This window comes from Glycine max, chromosome 18 (genome assembly GCF_000004515.6).
Source record: "Glycine max cultivar Williams 82 chromosome 18, Glycine_max_v4.0, whole genome shotgun sequence".
Taxonomy (NCBI): domain Eukaryota; kingdom Viridiplantae; phylum Streptophyta; class Magnoliopsida; order Fabales; family Fabaceae; genus Glycine; species Glycine max.
In genome coordinates this window covers 1,042,082-1,060,956 of record NC_038254.2, presented here as the reverse complement: position 1 = coordinate 1,060,956, position 18,875 = coordinate 1,042,082, and the positions used below count along the sequence as shown (strand labels likewise).

The window sequence follows — 18,875 nt, the reverse complement described above, 5'->3', positions numbered from 1 at the left end:
GGAACTTTAGTTTGCAATTGAAGACTATATTTTATTTGGATTTATTTGAAACTTTTGTTGTACCTTCTTTTAGACGGAATACTGCAAACAAGTTCACATGGTACAAAATGAAAATTGAATGAGAATTCAACCACTTTATGACATAAACACTTAGACCATATCTCTAAACAAAGAATTCAGAGACTTGTGTCATATGAGATTCTTGATCCCTTGGATTTATCAGACTTTGAAGTTTAAGTTGAATGCATAAAGAGAAAACGAACAAACATAAGGAAATTAGGTGTTGAAAGAGCTAAGGACGTGTTAGAACTAATACATATGGATATTTGTGGTCCTTTCCTTACGGCTTCTTGGAATGGACAACAATATTTCACTACGTTCATATATGACTACTCTAGAGATGGCTACCTATATTTGATACATGAGAAGTCTTAATCCTTAGAAATTTTTAAGACCTTCAAAGTTGAAGTTGAACTTTAACTTGGAAAGAAAATTAAGGTTGTCAAATCTGATCGTGGTGGTGAGTGCTATGGCAGATATGACGAATAAGGAGAACAACGTTTAGGGCCTTTTGTGTTTTTCCTAAAAGGGTGTGAATTATTCTGCAATACACTATGTCAGGCAAACCTAGCATGGATGGTGTAGTAGAATAAAGAAATCAGACTCTTAAGGATATGGTTAGGAGTATGATTAATCATTCTTCTTTACCAGAGTCACTTTGGGGAGAAGCCTTAAACATCTCAGTTTACATCCTTAATAGGGTGTTATGTAAAATAGTTAACAAAAACCCTTTTGAACATTGGACTAGAAAAAAGCCAAGCATTAAACACTTGCATAATTGGGGTTGTCCAGTTGAGGTAGGGCCTTATAGGCCACATGAAAGAAAACTGAACTCAAGAATAATTAGCTGTTATTTCGTTGGCTATGTTGAACGCTCTCGGGGTAATAATTTTTGCAATCCTACTTCAAGATCTTTTTTCGAGATGGGAAATGCAAGATTTCTTAAGGAAGTTAAGTTTGAAAGGGAAGAAAACATGAGGAATGTTGTCTTTGAGGAAGAACCTATTATTTACAGTGATCAAGTCCTCATACCTATTCCTACTCAAGACATAAATTTAGTAATAGAAAATAATGTTCAAACTATTATTGATGACATTCTTCTAGAACAAGATAACAATGAGGTTATTCCTTAAATACCTATAGAGCAACCTCAATAAGTGTCATTAAGAAGATTCACTAAAGAGAGGAGAACTATAATCCCAAATGATTATATTATCTTTATCCAAGAACATGAGGATGATGTTGGTTTAATAGAAGATCCAATAAACTTTTATCAAGCTATGCACAATTCTTACTCTCAAAATTGGATTAATGCCATGAAGGATGAGATGAAGTCTATGAAAGATAACAACGTTTGGGATCTCGTTGAATTGTCTGAAGGTGTGAAACCTATTAGTTGTAAATGAATATTTAAAATGAAGATGGATTCAAAGGGTAATATTGAGAGATATAAAGCTTGTCTAGTCGCTAAAGGCTTTACTCAAAAGGAAGGCATTGACTATAAAAAAATCTTATCTTCGGTATCTTTAAAAGATTCTTTTAGAACAATGATGGTGCTAATAGCTCATTTTGATTTCGAGTTTCATCAAATGAATTTCAAGACTGCATTTTTAAATGGTAACATTGAAGAAACGATTTATATGGTGCAACCAGAAAACTTTGTGTCAAGTGACTCAAAGTCTGTGATGTGTAATCTGAAGAAATCCATCTATGGGCTCAAACAAGCTTCTCATCAATGGTATTATAATTTCCATCAAGTCATTACCTCATATGGTTTTGAGGCAAATGTAGTTGATGATTGTGTGTATCATAAGTTCAGTGGGAGTAAATACATATTATTGCTAGCAATGATATAGGCTTCTTGGAAGAGGCCAAAAGATTTCTAACGAAAATTTTGAAATGAAAGATTTTGGGGAAGCCTTTTTTGTGATTTCAAGATACTAAGAGATCACTCTCAAGGTATCCTAAGGTTGTTACAAGTAAACTATATCGATAAGGCCCTAGATAGATTCAGCATAAAAGATAGTAAATAAGGAGATTCCCCAATAGCTAAAGGAGATAAATGCAGTCTCAAACAATGCCTCAATAATGACCTTTAAAGAATTAAGATGCAAGAGATTCCATATTTGTCAACAGTAGGAGGTCTAATGTACACTCAAGTTTGTACTCATCCCGACATAGCTTTTTTCGTTAGAGTTTTGGGCAGATACTTGAGTGATTCTAGAATGCAACATTGGAAGGCAGCAAAACGTGTGATGCGTTACTTGAAGAGAACAAAAGGGTACATACTCACTTATCAGAAGTCTGAGAATTTAGAGATCATTAGGTACTGAAACTCTAATTTTACTAGATATCAAGACAACAAACACTTCACATCTGGATACATATATATGTTGGCTAGACGAGCTATCTCTTGGAAGTTTACTAAACAGGTTCTTGTAACTTCTTCGACCATGGTTGCAGAGTTTGTTGCTTGTTTTGAGGCATCCAACCATCGAATATGATTGAAACTTTGTCACTAGTTTGCGTGTGGTCGACGTCATTGAAATACCATTGAGAATTTATTGTGATAATAAGTCAGTAGTTCAATACTCCAACATCAATAGTAGTACAACCAAGTTAAAATTCATTGACATCAAGTTTCTAGTTGTTAAGGAAAGAGTTTAGAATATACAAATTTCTATAGAATGTATAGAGATTGATTCCATGATGACTGATTCACTTACTAAAGGTTTGATACCTAAAGTTTTTCATGAGCACACTGCTCATATGAGTGTGGTTCCTAATAGTATCTTAGTTTAGTGAGAGTCTCATTTGTGTTCTATATCTTATGTTTTTCATATATTTGTATTGTTTGGATTTTCTACAGAAATAAAATTGATGTTTATCATTATATTCTGAGGTTGTTTTATATGCAATATTTATATACTGCATTAGGATTCATCTCTATAAAAAAAATAAAGTTTGGACTAGTTGAAAATAAACATGATTAAGATCACATTGCATGTAATTCTCATGTTGTTTATCCATATTTGATCTATGTCGTCAAGTATGAGTGATAATGGTTATCATTGTGGCTTAGTCACGTTAGATTATGATGAAAATCACAATGATTCCTTATTGTTGTATGAGATGAACGAGATTGTTTTAAAGAGTAATCTTAAAGTAAATAATATACGATTGAGTGCCTAAAGAGTTTTGTGGTATAAGTGTCTAAAGTTAATATGAAGCCCAAGTAGAAGATTGTTAGAAATGTTATCAATCCTAATTAATTAATATGGGCTACATATTATATTGTCATTTATATTTGTTATTTGCATTTAGATGAGCTTAATATAAGTGATATAATTTAGTGAGCCTATTAGACTGCCAACGAAAAATTGATATAAGCTTAATGAGTGAAAATCAGTTTGGTTCATTAAAGGATAATGGAAACCCTAATAAGTTCAAAACCTGAGGTACAGTTATGGTCCCAAACACACTAAATCAAGAAACATTTTCTCCTTTCACGTCTGAAGAGAAAACAATAGTCTCATAAGGAATAATGTGATTTAGTTGAGGAAGGTCATTAAATCAATTGTTTGTGACCATTGTCAAGATTTGGTTGTGTTTGTTTGATCAATTATTATAGATCCATGTATTCTTGAAACTCTTTTTGATAATATGACATAATGTGTTTGATGCTTATATGATATGGTATATGATTTATTATAATTCCAACAAAAATAATATAAAACATATAACAAGTGGATATGAAAAATAAACAAATAAACAATGCGAATCACCTGAAATGAGGGAAAAAGGAAACAATTATGCAATATCATATATTGTTTCAAGTTAGGAGTGTGTAAAAAATGTATAATTTGATTTTATTTCCATATAATCCAGTTACAAAAATGAAAGATACTGATTGAGCATATGTTTTATTTTATTATTTTATGTAATTCTTTTTCAAAATCATCAAAATGAGATATTTTTGAAATTAATTCTCATTTTAAGAGTAAGTCATAAAAGTAATTATGATTTTTTAAATAGAAGTCCTAAATTTTTATACCACATGTGACTTTAAAGTTATATCTTCTAAAATTGAAAGTCATATAATGATTTATGACTTTTGTTTATAAAGTTATAATTATTTTTATAATTTAGTGCTAAATAACAATTAATTTTAAAAAATATTCCCATTTGTTAAGTTTGAAAAAGATATCCCAAATGGTGAAAAAGCCCTTTATTTCCGAGGTGGCAATACATAATTTGGGGAGTAGGACAGATATTTGTATCTGCGCACATAGAAATGATTAAGCTTATTCGGTGTGTCCAAACAGAATACTGTCCAATTTCTACGCGACGCTGACCCGTTTTAATTTGACGTGTTCCATTCCATGTACTCTTGGGTAAGGGACCCATATCACATGGCTCTACCAATACGGCATGGAAGGAAGGACCCACACATTCTTTCCTTCTTTTAATAATATTTTTTGCTTCAGTGGTACCGCACCTATAGGCCATGGCTACTCTTGCAAGTGAAAAAATTATTCATGAACATCTAATATCCCCGTTAACATCTGATCTGATGACAGAAAGATAAAATTGAGAAAAATATAAATATTAGCATGATTTGATATGAAGAAAAACATAGAACGAAAAAACATATGTTTGTTAAATATTTAAAAAACATAAATTTTTATGTATCATTATTCATTATTCATTTAAGTATTCGTTTCATTTAAAGGAAGGGAAGAAACAATGATTTGAGATAAAAAAAAAAAGTACAATAATTAAATTAAAGTAAAATATAAAATTGTGAAATTTATATTAATTTTTAAATTTTTTTATCTCAAATGTATCCCGTATAATTAACCCAACACTATCTAAGATAATATTTGTTTAAATTCCATTGACCGAATTTGAAACCAAAATTTTTAAAATTAATGTGAATCTTAAACCTTTATATTTTACTTTTACACCAATTTTATTCCTTTAAACCACACACAGACTAAAAGAGAGAGAGAGTGCAAAAGCAATTGAAATTGCAGAAGCTTGGAACGAGTCCATGTTTTGTTTTGTTTTCTATAGATCCCCAGTTCCATATTACATCATTATCGTAATGATAAGTAATGATAACTACAAAATTTAACGTAATCTGACGGACGCTGAGGTCCCACCTCTCCAAGTTGGAGGACCTGCTGAGCTCACACTCAGCTCTGATAGCGATCCAAAAGATAGTGCTTCTGCCTTCATCATGTCACCGTTTACATTATTTCTTTGTTAACTCCAATATCAAAATAAGAATATCTCTTTATAAAACTTCTAAAAAGAACCGTCATTTGGTTTGTCTTAAATCTTAATAGAATTGGGCTTTTTAAAGTAGGATTTTTTATTTCAGCCTATATGTGTTTATAGAATAACAATATGTAACCTGTGAATTGAAATAATTTTGGCTTAAAGTTTTGTAGTCCGAGTATTTAGTTTTTTAGTTCTTATAAAATTATTTTGATAATTTTAATCTTAGAATACGTTTTTGTAGGCACATGTTGTTGTATTGAGTGTCCCATGTTGTTGTCCATGTAGGCACATATGTAATGTTACTACGCCACAGGTTGTCCCCATAGACACATAATGTTTTGGGGACTAAAATAACAAAAATAATTTTATGTGGTATAAAACCACAAGGGAATATTTGGACGTTGTGAAGGGGTCCCATCTCCGTATACGTGTATGATGAATCGGTTCAAGATATACAATATAACATCTGCATCACTTATTTTATGCACGATCGCGAAAGTTAGCACCGCGCCATGTGCATTCCTGTAACGGATATCAGAAGATAGCGGGCTTTCCCAGTGAGCCGATGCCAAAGCCCACAATAAAATTTTATTTCTTTCGTTTTTCAGTTCCTTTTTTTTTTAAATTAAGCAAATAAAATAAGAAAAGAAAGACAACTTGCTTTTGCAAGAAAGAAGAAACTACGTGGCCAGCTCCATTTCAATGGTTGATAAAAAAACCATCTTCAATCCTCAAAATTAGAATTAAAAAATTTAATCAGATCCTTTAATTACTTTTAAAATATTCATTTAGATCTCTCAATTATTAAAAAATTTAATCAAAAAAATTATATTTTATTATATAAAAAATATGATGGTAGTATTTTAAATAATTAAAAAATCTAATTAAACTTGTAAATAATTAAGGGACTAGAATGAAATATTTTAAATAATTAAATCATTTTATTGAATTTTTTATTAATTAAAAAATTCAATTGAATTTTTAGTTAAAATTAAAGGATTAAATTATATAATTAAGTTTTTTTTATTACTAAAACCCAAAAAAATCGCGAATGTAAAATGTGCGTTACCAAACACTAGAAAACTGCGGCTCCCGTCAGACACGTTAATTCGGGATCCAATCATCTGGCACTTCTTTTAAGGGACGTTCTCTTTAATCACCTTTGCCTTTTTAGTTTAAGCATTGAATTTGGTGAAGGATCTTATTAATCGATGTACGTGAGATGAGGGAATCAGAGAATGTATTAAAAATATACTGTAAATAAACTGAATTAATAATGTTTTTAATATATTTTTTAAATTTTTTAACTAATACTACTATTTCAATTTCAAGAGTATAAGAAATGTATACATGCAGAAAACAATAAAGATGACTGATGTTAAAAGTGTCTGAGAGATTAATTTTTCTCTCTAGCATGAAAGTTTCCGTCCATGATTCCATCTTTTTTTTTCAAAAATTTCACATGCATTTGACGCCCACTAAACATTCCTTCTCGCAACTTTCACTCAAAATCACTTCCAGCTCCTGCTCCACATTCACTCTCATGAACCAAACATACCCTAAATAAAAAAAAGGAGGCCTAAGCTCCCCTAAATTCATGCACATTGAAACTCTACAATATTTTGAGCAAATGGACTAGTTGTAACATGCAAGACTAAAAATAAAAAATGAGTTGCTGTTGCTGTGTTGATACTGATAAGTTTAGGTGACGACACTACAGTTTTGGACCAACTATACTCCCTCGTACAAATAAAGACACAGAGTTTAATTAATACTGGAAGCCCACATCAATACAATAGCAGGGGTTTAAATACTTGGAGTATTGGGCATCTTACGTTGTGGTATTTATTTTTTATTAATAAAATAATGTGGCTAGGATCAGAAGTTAAGACAGGAAGAGAATCATATTTATTTCTTTTAAAAAAAAAGTAGAACAAATTTACATTTGTCGTTGTGTGAAATAAATAAAGAGTCACAATAGTCTCTCAAATTGTCAATTATCAATTATCAATCAGATTAGTTCCTCAAATTGTAATAATCGGCCAAATTTTTCTTAAAATTAAACAAAAATAATTGCACTATTTTATCACCTAATTTATAAAATGTTTTTGAATATTATTCCTAACTTTTTGAGCAATTTCACCCTAAATTTATATATTTTCACAAATTTTATTTTAATATAAGTTGACTACCCACTATTTTTAGAGTTTCGTGCAATTGCTCCTAAAATGCAATTAGAGGCAAAATTCATGTTCAAATTAAAGTTTGTAAATTTAAGTTTGATTAAAAAAAGTTTAGTATAATGTGATTTGCGTTTGAATTTTTATAAAAAAATATGTTGATAAAACAAATTTCATTTGAACGATACTAATAAAAAATATTTGCAATAAAAGAGTTGAAAAAAATTAAATTGTAAAATGAATTTTATTAATTTTACTCTCTAATTAAAACTTTTATGTCAGTTGGTGCACCCTCATTATAGTGTATTCCACTCTGATCTTAAGAATAATCAAATCATAAATACTAGAAAATTGAGTTCAATGAGGCAAAAGGATATTGTTTAACCGATTTAATTATTTTTTTTTTGTTTTCTCTTTCCTAAAAGTAGTACACCGTTGTTGTTGTTTTTTTTATTTATTAAAAAAGTACTACACCGTTATTCCATACTTGAATGGAAATTTGTTTTTACAGCATGGTTTGCTTTACGATTGAATAATTATTAATATTACCCCCTGCCGCACGGTCGAGAGTAGTAATAATCAACCTTCCATCTCCGACCCCACGCCATGCAGCCATTGATCTCTGTTCTCTCTTTTTCTTTTGCACAGTATTTCATTTTCTACCTTCAAACAAAAATTTCTAAAAGCGGTTTAATTTCCATGTTTCTTTTCTCAGCTCCACTGTTCTGGACAGTACCATTGAAGGGTCGGTGCTTGTTCATCCGAGAAGAAATTGCAGGCCTCATCCGCGCTGAGGAAATTGTGCTCCTCCATCTTCACGTACTGCGCGTGGTGATGATACGGTTTCTGGAACTGAAAACAGTTCATCATCGAAGACGATGACGGCGAGGTTGATATGGAGCAATTGTTGAATTTCAAGGGAGAGTACATGTTGTCTTCGTTCAAAATCGCGCTTGATCCGTCGCTGTCGGAAGAACCGTCTTTGAAGTCCACTTGCAAAAGCGATGCGGCGGTTCCTCCGACGCAGTCGTCGTTGTTGTTGAAACACTCGTAGTTCAAGTGATCCTCCTCCGACTCCGAACTAGGATTAATATTTGAGGTTTCAGAAGATGGGTCACTCTTACTTTGTTCCATCGTTTTGTCTTCTGAGTCTGCAGGCCTCGTTATTATCTCTTCCTTCACCGAAACACCGCTTCCTCCTGTGTTCTCTTCTTGCAGCAGCCTCGATTTCAATTCCTTAACCTGCAAACACCATCCAATTTCAAAATCACTCACTTTCAACAAAAACCATGACACTATATACACTATGTGTATTGAGTTGATTGAGCATTTACAAAACAAAAATTATTCTCAGGTAAAGCTTTATTATTAAAGAAGTTTAGATAAAGAGAAGATATAGCTCTTAAATTAGAAAAAAACTACTAATTTCAAGCAGAAGGCTCGACAAATTTAGTATCCGATTGAAAAAAGACACCCATAAATTCTAGGACAAAAAAACAAATTTAGTATGAAGTTTGCTATCTCACTCAAAATTTACCTGTAGTTTTCTAATTTAAAATTAATTAGACTCAAAATGAAATAAATATTATACTCCTATGTATTCTCTTCCATCTTAATTATAAGAAAAACAAACACATTTCATACTTATTAAAAAAATTAATTCATTTCAATAAATTATTATTTTTAATTAAAATATAAATAGTTTTTTAAAATTATATTAAACATGGTTTTCTTATCTTATTAAATAAAATATAATTTGGAGAAAATATCATTGAATAAGACAGATAAATAATTGAAATTTGTTTATATTTTGGAAGGAGTATTATTCTACCTGCTTTCGTAAGGCTTCGTTGTCCTGATCGAGGGTGTCAAAGTTAAGCTTAAGAGCATCATAATTGGCTTTGAGTACACCATAATCTCTCTCCAATTGTTTGGTTTTCCATCTGGCTCGACGGTTTTGGAACCATACGGCTACCTGTCTAGGTTGCAACCCAAGTTCTTGGGCAAGCTTCACCTTCCTCTCAGGTTCAAGCTTGTTTTCAACCTCAAAGTTCTTCTCCAAAGCCTTCACTTGATCCACACTTAGACGACGCTTCTTCTCAGATTGATACCCCGGTTCTTCAACACACCCTTCCTCGTCGAGTCCGTCCAACATCGATTGGAACTCCCTACCATACATGTGTTGGCTGTTCCTCGGACTATGTTCCTCTAAACCAATACAAATCAGACATAATCGTTAGTATAAATAACCAACCTAAAACATGGATCTTGGATCTGTGTCTGAATTTAAAAAAACAAAGCAAAACAAAAACCAATATTATAGAAGTGTGATTTAATTAATTAAGCACCTGTTGATGGACAAATTGTCATGAGGGCACTGGAAGAATCTGAGCTGCTAAGTCTCTTCATGAGTGGGAAAGATGTGATCTTATTGTTGTTAGAAGAAGAAGTAAGTCTTTTGATTGATCCACTTTATTGTTGTTAGTCAATGTCTTTAAGATCTCTCCAAAGAAAGCTGAGAAGACAAGGTTTTTCACTCAAAAGGGACCATCGAAAGAGAACTAGTCTCGTGTATTAAACAGCACCAATATTTACAGTCTTGTAAGCAGCTATACAAGTACCACTTATCTCCACCAACACCCCTTTGTCCTTGCTTTCTCACCACTTCTCCTTCTTCACCCATCAAATAATTCATAAAACACAAAACAATACCAAACAAACAAACAAATTTATCTCAACACAAACAAAATAAAAAGCACAACAAGAAGCTACTAATTTTTCATTAGGTGACTCATTTTTACATGGTTATAAAGTAAGAGAGACTAGAAGTGTTGGTTCATCTACGATGATGAGCAAAGTAGAGAGTGAGTAAGGAAGAGTGAAAGGTTAGAGAATGAGATATGAATAATGGTGGTGTGGTGGGTTTGGAGTGGTGAAGTAGCTTCACATCCCGGTAGAGTTTCTGAATTGCACTCGCTTATATAAACCCAACCGGGGTTAGAATCTGACTGGGGTTAGGTGGGTTGCTACTGCGGTTAGCTTTCAAATGAAAATGAACCCAAATTCAATCCAAATGCAACTTTCGGTTCACCGGTGCTTCCGGTTTTTTCGACCGTTTAGTGACGGTGATAGTATTTCTTCATGTTAGACCCTAACATGTACTTAATTAATTAATTAATTAATTGTTAATTAGTTGCATATAATATATGTTTAAATATGTTTTTTTTTCTGTGTAAGTTTAAACTTTTTCAATTTTGATGTCAATAAAATTTTTGGTTCTTTTTTATTTCTTATAAATTTACATTTTTAATTTTAATTTCTATAAATTTGTGTTTTTTTTATTTTGATTCTTATAAACATAAATTTATGATAATTATAAATAAAAAATTAAAATTTCAAAGGGATTAAATTTAAAAAAATAGAAACTTATAAAAAATAAAAATGAATAAAAAAAATTATAAGAAAAAAAATTAAAAGAGTACAAAGCTAACTAAAATTAAAAGGATAATCTTACAGGATCAAAAATAAAAATAATATTAACTTATCGAAAGAAAAAAAAAACATATTTAAGTTTTTATAATATAAATGCATTCGTAAACGGCTCGGCTTTCCACGGCGCGGTTCCATGAACTAAGCTGCTGGCCCAAGATTTGGTTTCGTCATCGTATCACGCTCCTAGCAGGAAAAAATTATAAAGTATTCTGAGCGATATTAACTTATTAAAAATTATCATAAAATAGTTCATATTCAACTAAATAAAATAACATTGATCACTACCCTTCCTGGTTGAGCGACGTATTAGTTGAGATTAACGTTAATTTTCATGTTAGAGTAGAAGTTATTAGCATCGCTTAAATTTTCACTTCTTTGATCTACGTTTTAGGGGGATTAGACACAACATCAATTGGGTTTTTAAATAAATAAATAATAATATTTTCATGATAAACAAGAATTTATATTTTTTTTAAAGAGCAAATTACAGGATAAACAATGATGATAAACTATTTTTTTGGTTTAGACATTTTTTAGTGGAGATGATAATTCTGTTCAAGACTTATCGGATCATTATAGTGATAAATTTTCATTTTAAATTGATTAATGTAGTTATATATTCATGATTGAGATTTAAAACCTTCGGTTAAGAGATAACAAGACAGTGTCAGTTAATACACAATTTGAATCATATATTGAACACAATTTTATAAGTAAGAGTGAGATATAATAAAAAAAAATATATTGTTTAATACTACGATCACTTTTTTCTACTTTATAATTTTTCAAAAGCGTACTAGTTCATTAAAAACAATTTAATCACCTTTACTTCTTAATCTAGTTGAACTAGAGTTGACATGAATTTGTGAGCCTCTGTTTTGTTCAATATTTAAATTCCTAGACAGTCTTTTACAACAAAACGCCTACTCTCTCAATTTCAACCTTTTAAAGTTATGGTACACTGATTTAAAAATATAGAATTGATATAAATCTTGATAAAAATTTACTGAGATTTTCAACTACTATTTTAATAAATTATCATGCTATCCACAAATAATAACTACATTCTATTATCGACTAACTTATTTTTATGGCTGATGTATCTTTTCCATGTAAGTATTAATTTATCTGCGGAATCATATCTAGTGGTATTATTGAAAAGATAGCTTGAAAATGATAAAAAAGATTATCATATTAGAAAAAAAAGCTAAAAAGACTATTATTTTGAAAAACGGAGAGAATAATAACTTAAGTGCTTACAAAACTTATTCGTTGAAAAAAAATAGTATTTGTAAAAGTTTTTGTAGTATGTTTTTTGCTTTAAAAAGGTAAAGAAAACCCAATTTAAACCATTTTGAAGTAAATTAGATCAAATTTGATTTTAAAATTAATCTAATTAGATGATAAAATAAAAAATTATATAACAATTTTTCTTCAAAAACAAATTCAGTCCAATTATTGAAATGATTGGATGGGATTTGGCTAGTTTCAATATAGAAATTTAATTGGAGATGGAGATAAAGATAAAAGGATGGAAGTTTGAAATGATTAAGAGAATTTTGTTTTTGGCCAAGTATGAAAGTAGTGTATAAAATGTATCTCTAAAAGAGAGAAAAATTAAAAATTAAAAATATTTAATTGAGAGAATAAAAAAATAAGTGCCTCACAGTTTAAAGTGTGCATTCTAATTTATAATATAAACGTATATTAAACTTTTTGCCTGAACACAACCTTAATTATAAAATTCTGATATTACATATCATAACTACACTATGTAATAATTTCATATATAAGTCGGACTTATCTAAATTGTGAGGTTTAGGAGCAGCTGTTTTCACATTTTTTAATATAATGTATATTTATAATTAAAAAATCTTTTTATAATTTGAAATGAAATAAAAAATTCAATCTATAATATAAATATTATCTTATAAATATTGTCCCACAATTTAAAATTTCTGAGTTCGTTATTGATTATAACCCGAGTACATGATGACTCATCGAGTAGCATAAATCATGGCATCTACAACAGATTCATAGAATATGGATGATGTTCAGCTTGCCAAATCATTGTTTTGTTCCTTCTCAAGAAATAATATTGTACTTGATTTTAAAAAAATTTGCTCAAATTTTCGCATTAAAAGTGCAAAAAAAAAAAAACTGTTAAAGTACCACCTAATCAAATACAAATTCCCACTGGTTCGTACTAATTCGACCTGTAGAAGCAATGGTTAATTAACTAGTCATTGAGTTAAAATAAAATAAAAAAAGTATTTTTTTGAAGCGAGGCTGCTTCCCGTGACTATTTCTCGGGATTTAATAACAAACTATAGTCTATCTATTGTTAATAATATATAAAATACATGAATGTATTGTTGTGACATTTATTTTTAATTTTAATATGAAAGTTTAAATCAGAAAAATTTAAAGATACTACTTTTGATGTTTCGACACCAATTTCCTTCCGATGATAGATGACAGTAGCTATTGACTTAACTTAGCAAACTATTTATAATTTTCATAAATAAATAAGAACAGAATTCTAAATTCATTTACGTAGGAATTAAAACATATTCTTTTTAATAAAGATCAAAATACAAAATAATACAAATCAATATAGGTAACAGATTTTTAATGTAGCATTTTTTTTAATTTTTGATTAAATTTAAACTAATGTGCCAGAGTTTTATTTTCTAGGCAAATCGTCCCTAACGAGAATTTGAGAAATAAAATTCTTAGATCCTTACTCACCCGTCACAGTTCACAAGATATTTTGCTTGGCTAACTTGTGATCCATCGGAGAAAGCTATGATACCCATGTATGACTATATGAGGATCAATCAAGATCGTCCCAAGAAAAAAAAAAAAACAAAAACAAAGATCAACTCTATAATAAGTAATTCCTCAATTCCAAAATACTTCTTTCACAAATTATCCTACTAGTTGCAAATGTGTGCCATTCCAATCCACCCAATTCGGTCCACCATGGAGTGTTCAAAAGGTGGATTAATCCATTTTGACTCACATTTTTCTGAGTTCAGGGGTGGATTTAAGCATAAGCCTGCAGTGGCTGCTGCCCCCTAAGTCCAAAACTTTTTAAATATTTCCTAATAAATAAATAAATCACCCCCTCTAATATTTTTCATTCATGAGTAAATCTATATTTTTGCCCCATTCCCACCCAAAACATTATCTGTTGGTTCTGTCCATCGGGGAGATTATAACGGTCTAACCTATCATAAGTTGATGGATTAAACAAGTTTACTTATCTAAAACTGAAATATTAAAAAAAATATTTTTAAAAAAATGTATAACATAGGAAATAATACAACAAAAACATGAAAATACGAAAAACATACAACTGCAATAAAATAATACAATGAAAATAAAATAACCCAAACTTTTATTGACAATTGAATCATGACACTTAAACAAAACATTAAGATGAAAGAAAAGTGAATCAATCTGATTCATTACAGATTTAACAAGTTTTAGTCGGATCAATTTTTTTTTATAACTGAAGTAGACTAATTTTTATCAATCCGATCAGGCGCAAACCCGTAATTAGTTTGTTGTGACTCACAGGTTTTAACTCACTTTATAATAAATACATTTCTACTATTCATCAACTCATTTTTACGATTGGTCTCTATTTTGAAACCAAGTATCAATTTTTTTTAGAGGAGTATTAATTTATCTTCTTAATCCTAGCTACGAGTATTGTTGAAAAATAGCTTAATTTTTTTTAGAAACTATTATTTTGGAATTTTTAAAAAAAGATTATTATTTTGTAACAGAGATAATAATTATGAGTACTGTTATTTTTTTTCCTACAAACTTCATAATTTCAGTCTCTCCCTTCAAACCTAATTTTGGCATAACCAGATGGTTCAGACCCATGAAAAGAAAACTTGTTAAAAAAAATGATCCCACAAACTATATTACGAAACAAGAATACTGAACCTCTCACACCGAATAACATTTGCTTCAAACTTATATATATATATATATATATATATATATATAGGAAACCTATAATTTCATTGGTTTAGTTGCATTTCCCTATGCTAGACTTCTACTCATTAGGAAACATTTGCAATATTGGCACTCGATCATATCCTGAACCAGAAATTTCTTGTTTTTACATGGCAAAGGGAATACCCACACCCACGTTTCCCTAAACTCGTGGCACACACAAGTACTTGTAAAATCCGTGTATTAATTCTAGCTTTCATATGTAGACATAACTGTCAGCTCAGCTGTACTAATGTGTTTCCATTCCAACGTCTCTTATTATCCTACGCAATTCAAGGCAGTTGCCGACCAGTGACAGGCAAGCATGAATTAATGAGAGAGGAAAACTTTTTCATCATATAAAAAGTATGAAAACTGTTTCTGCACAATCTGAGTTGTCTTATAACTTATTAGAGTAAAAATAATAATATAATTGATTGATTTGATCAATAGTGTGATAGAAAGAAAAAAAAATTATTAATTGAATATTTGAAATTTTTAATTATTAAAATATAATCAATCATAAAAGTATGTCCATCACTCCTAAAAAGAAATTAAAATCAAAGTTAAAAGGTGTGAGGTGGGGCTAACAATGCAGTACAGAAATTAACTCCAGGAAAAAGGCACTGTTCGATCTGCTCTGAATGAGTTGCTTGTGTGTGACCATGTGCGGTTGCAGCACATTAAAATTTGAGGTTGAGAGGGTTCACTTCCCATGTCCATGAAGGACGCGCGGGACAAGCATGTCCCCAGTTGCATGCAGCCAGAGGAAAGAGCCACGCCATGTGTTTATTACTGTGTCTGGATTTAACTTTCATGATCCAAAATCACCTTGAAATATCAGCTAATATAATTTGAAGTAAATGTTCTCATATTTTGTTTCATATTTAAAATTAATTGTGAGTGTCTAGATTCTTTTTTGGCAAAGAACACATAGCTTTCAGTGGGAGGTAGTAATACTATTTAAGATGATTAAGATGACTAAAGACGACAAAGCTTTTCTATTAACATTTATCTCAACTGTTTATATTTATTCAAAACTTGGAATTTGAGGTTATAGATTAAATTGAAATAATCTTAAATCCCGTTAATTGATCCATGAATTTATTAATAGTTTTTGAATCCAGAATTGACCTTAAGTTTAAAAAAACTTTAGATAATTTTTGCGTTATACATAAAAAAAATTATACTAAATTTTATTACTCACTAGCTACTTTAAAATAAAAAGATTCAAACATAAAATACATATTGAAAATCAATTTTAACCAACAAAATTAATTTTACAAATACTTATATAAAGACACACTATGTGGACCGACATGCATCATCCATTTAGTATTATTAATGATAAAAGAACTCTGTAACAGCTTTTCTTTATACCTTGCAAGCCGAGCAACATTAATTATTTTAAATATGCTGCAGTTCTTTCACATGTCATGAACCCTCTTGCTCTGGTTATATAGGTATATTAAAATTGACGCGAACCCTATCCTAGAAGGGAAAATAGATAGTGGAATGTGTAGAAAGCCTTCAACAATTCTACAACTCTGTCTGCATGGTGATTGGGCATGGGACATATTCATTGGTGTCGCTGACTTTCACAAAAAGTCTCTGAATAATACTGTTCGTTTTTCCTTACACTAATTATTTCTCAATGGATATCCAAAGAATCTAACTTCTAAAGCAAGTTAACTTCTCTGAATATTTGGTTATTAATCATTCCCACAAAAGCTGAAAAAGAATCTCAAACTATAAATAATTATGGGATAAAGATACAGATGGTTTCACTTCAACAAGCTAATGATTGAATCCATGACTAACACACCATGAAATAATAAAAAAAAAAGAGCGATGCACCAAACTGGTTCGATCTTCTCCCATTCAGGGCAATATTTGAACTTTGAGAATATGCAGAAAAGACACAAAGTTTGCTTAATTAGGCAGAAGAAATGCCATTGCCAAAAGTAAAAGTCTGAAGAGACTCGCAAGTTGTGTGGAAAAATTAATAAATGATTTGTCTGAGATGCAAATACCATTTTTGATTAATTGAGAAAGAGACTTTTCTACGAGTCTACGACATTTGACACTGCCATGGCCATTCCCACCTTTGGCAAACATGTACACACATAGATGCTAGTGTCTAGAATAAGTCAAGATAAAATTTCATGTGATTTGAAACTAGGGCCTTACTACATAGTGCCTTAGAATTATGTTATATCATTATATTTAATAACTTTAAATATAAAATATATTTAATTGTTTCTTTATTCAACTAGTATAATAATCTACAAAAATATATAGTAAGAAAATTTAAAATTATTATTGAAAATCACATTAAAAATCATAGTGAGAGTATATTAAAATATTTTATAAATAAAAAATGATTTTTTTAATTTCTTAACCAACATTATAAGACATTTATCAACATTTGTCTTGAAAATATGATTCTTTATTCAATATAAACACAGCATATGGACATCCAACTTATATAAGTCATTGAGGCCTCTTTGCTGTAATAAAAACTAATACTTTAAATTTTGGTTTTATGTAAAAAAAAATTAATTAATGTATTGATGAATTTCTTTACACCAAATAATTTTAGTTTAAACTACAAATACTATTTAATATTTTTTAAATCATATTTCAACCGTTACACCGTGAAACTTTCGAACTATCTTCACAAATTTTGATTGTTTAATTAAATCAATTATCAAATTGGTTCTCTACCTAAGATTTAAATGCAGGTAAAATTCTTTACTCGTTTGAGTTGAATATGAAACTAATTTTTTATTTAAGTTTAAAAATACTTAAAACTTCTCACCTCTAATATATTTTTTCTACAAATTTAAAATGTGTTATTAACTTAGCCACATTCATTAGATATTAATTTATTACTTTACCAACACAGTGTGTGGTAGTATGAATATTAACACATAATGGAGTCATTTAAGAATATAGTTAAGAGTTCAATTTACAAGTCTATATGTAAATAAAAAAAATATTGATTGAAAGATATAACTTTAAACGGATTCCCATGCAAGGATTAATATCAGATTTCCGACGAAGAAATACCTAAATCCGAAAAAAAATCAGTTTATCACTGTCGTAGCTAAAATTATGGCCATATAAGTCTCAAATTTGTTCCATACGACAGCCAGCTAAGGCAGGACCCACAACCACGCGAACACCACCCCGTAAAACTCGAGCGAGTGCCAATGTCTCCAAATCCGAACCACATCGATTGGAACATTCAAGACAAGACAGGAGGTTCCATAACTTTAAGGCAATCAATGTTTCTCCCAGACTTGTAACTTGTAATATGCCAAATCATTAACTTAAATTATATAGATGAGCGATCAATTACATTAATTTACGAATTTGTTAATTTGATTGTGCTTGATCATCAATAAGTAAATGGTAAGTTCTATTTATAGGAATAATTGTTCTTTTGAAGGCTTGATATGCTAATCTAATTATAAGAATTGAAAGGAGAAGGCTACTACTTTAATTTGCAAGTCTATGATCTGAAGATTGGAAAAGACCAAACGTAACACTAGATTTGCAAAAAACCTGAACCTCACCAAACCCACGAATGATCAATTAATATTGAGACGATCACATGGCTTTCGTTAAAAAGTGTTTTGATTAGGTCCAATGGTTTAGAAAGTAGGAAAGAGATGGAGCTTTTTGTTTTGCTAGCTCCCGGGGCCTACTAGTTGCTGTTCTTAGAATCCAACAATAAAAAATTGAGAGAAAAACAAATATGAAAGTAACATATGGAGAAAAGATTTAATAAGGAGTCAAACTTTATCTGACGCATAACCCTTAGTGGTAGGCAGCTTT

General features: G+C 30.2%; 1 protein-coding gene across 1 annotated transcript; it reads right to left on the bottom strand.

Annotated features, from left to right (window-relative positions):
* Window positions 1-7,964: 7,964 nt before the first annotated feature.
* Window positions 7,965-10,491, bottom strand: LOC100777924 (homeobox-leucine zipper protein ATHB-6). Its single transcript, XM_003551967.5, has 3 exons — window positions 9,875-10,491; window positions 9,358-9,734; window positions 7,965-8,768 (listed from the first exon to the last, which is right to left on the bottom strand). The coding sequence occupies exons 1-3, from the start codon at window positions 9,933-9,935 to the stop codon at window positions 8,238-8,240; spliced, it is 969 nt and encodes a 322-aa protein (XP_003552015.1). The 5' UTR covers window positions 9,936-10,491; the 3' UTR covers window positions 7,965-8,237.
* Between the last annotated feature and the right edge of the window lie 8,384 nt (window positions 10,492-18,875).

What these genes read in the sequence shown, in the direction of transcription:
- LOC100777924 (XM_003551967.5), bottom strand. Translation starts at nt 9,935, where the DNA reads ATGAAGAGACTTAGCAGCTCAGATTCTTCCAGTGCCCTCATGACAATT. An exon ending in GACAATTTGTCCATCAACAG is followed by an intron (nt 9,735 to 9,874) that starts GTGCTTAATTAA and finishes GTATTGGTTTAG; the next exon opens with AGGAACATAGTCCGAGGAAC. An exon ending in ACGAAGCCTTACGAAAGCAG is followed by an intron (nt 8,769 to 9,357) that starts GTAGAATAATAC and finishes TGGTGTTTGCAG; the next exon opens with GTTAAGGAATTGAAATCGAG.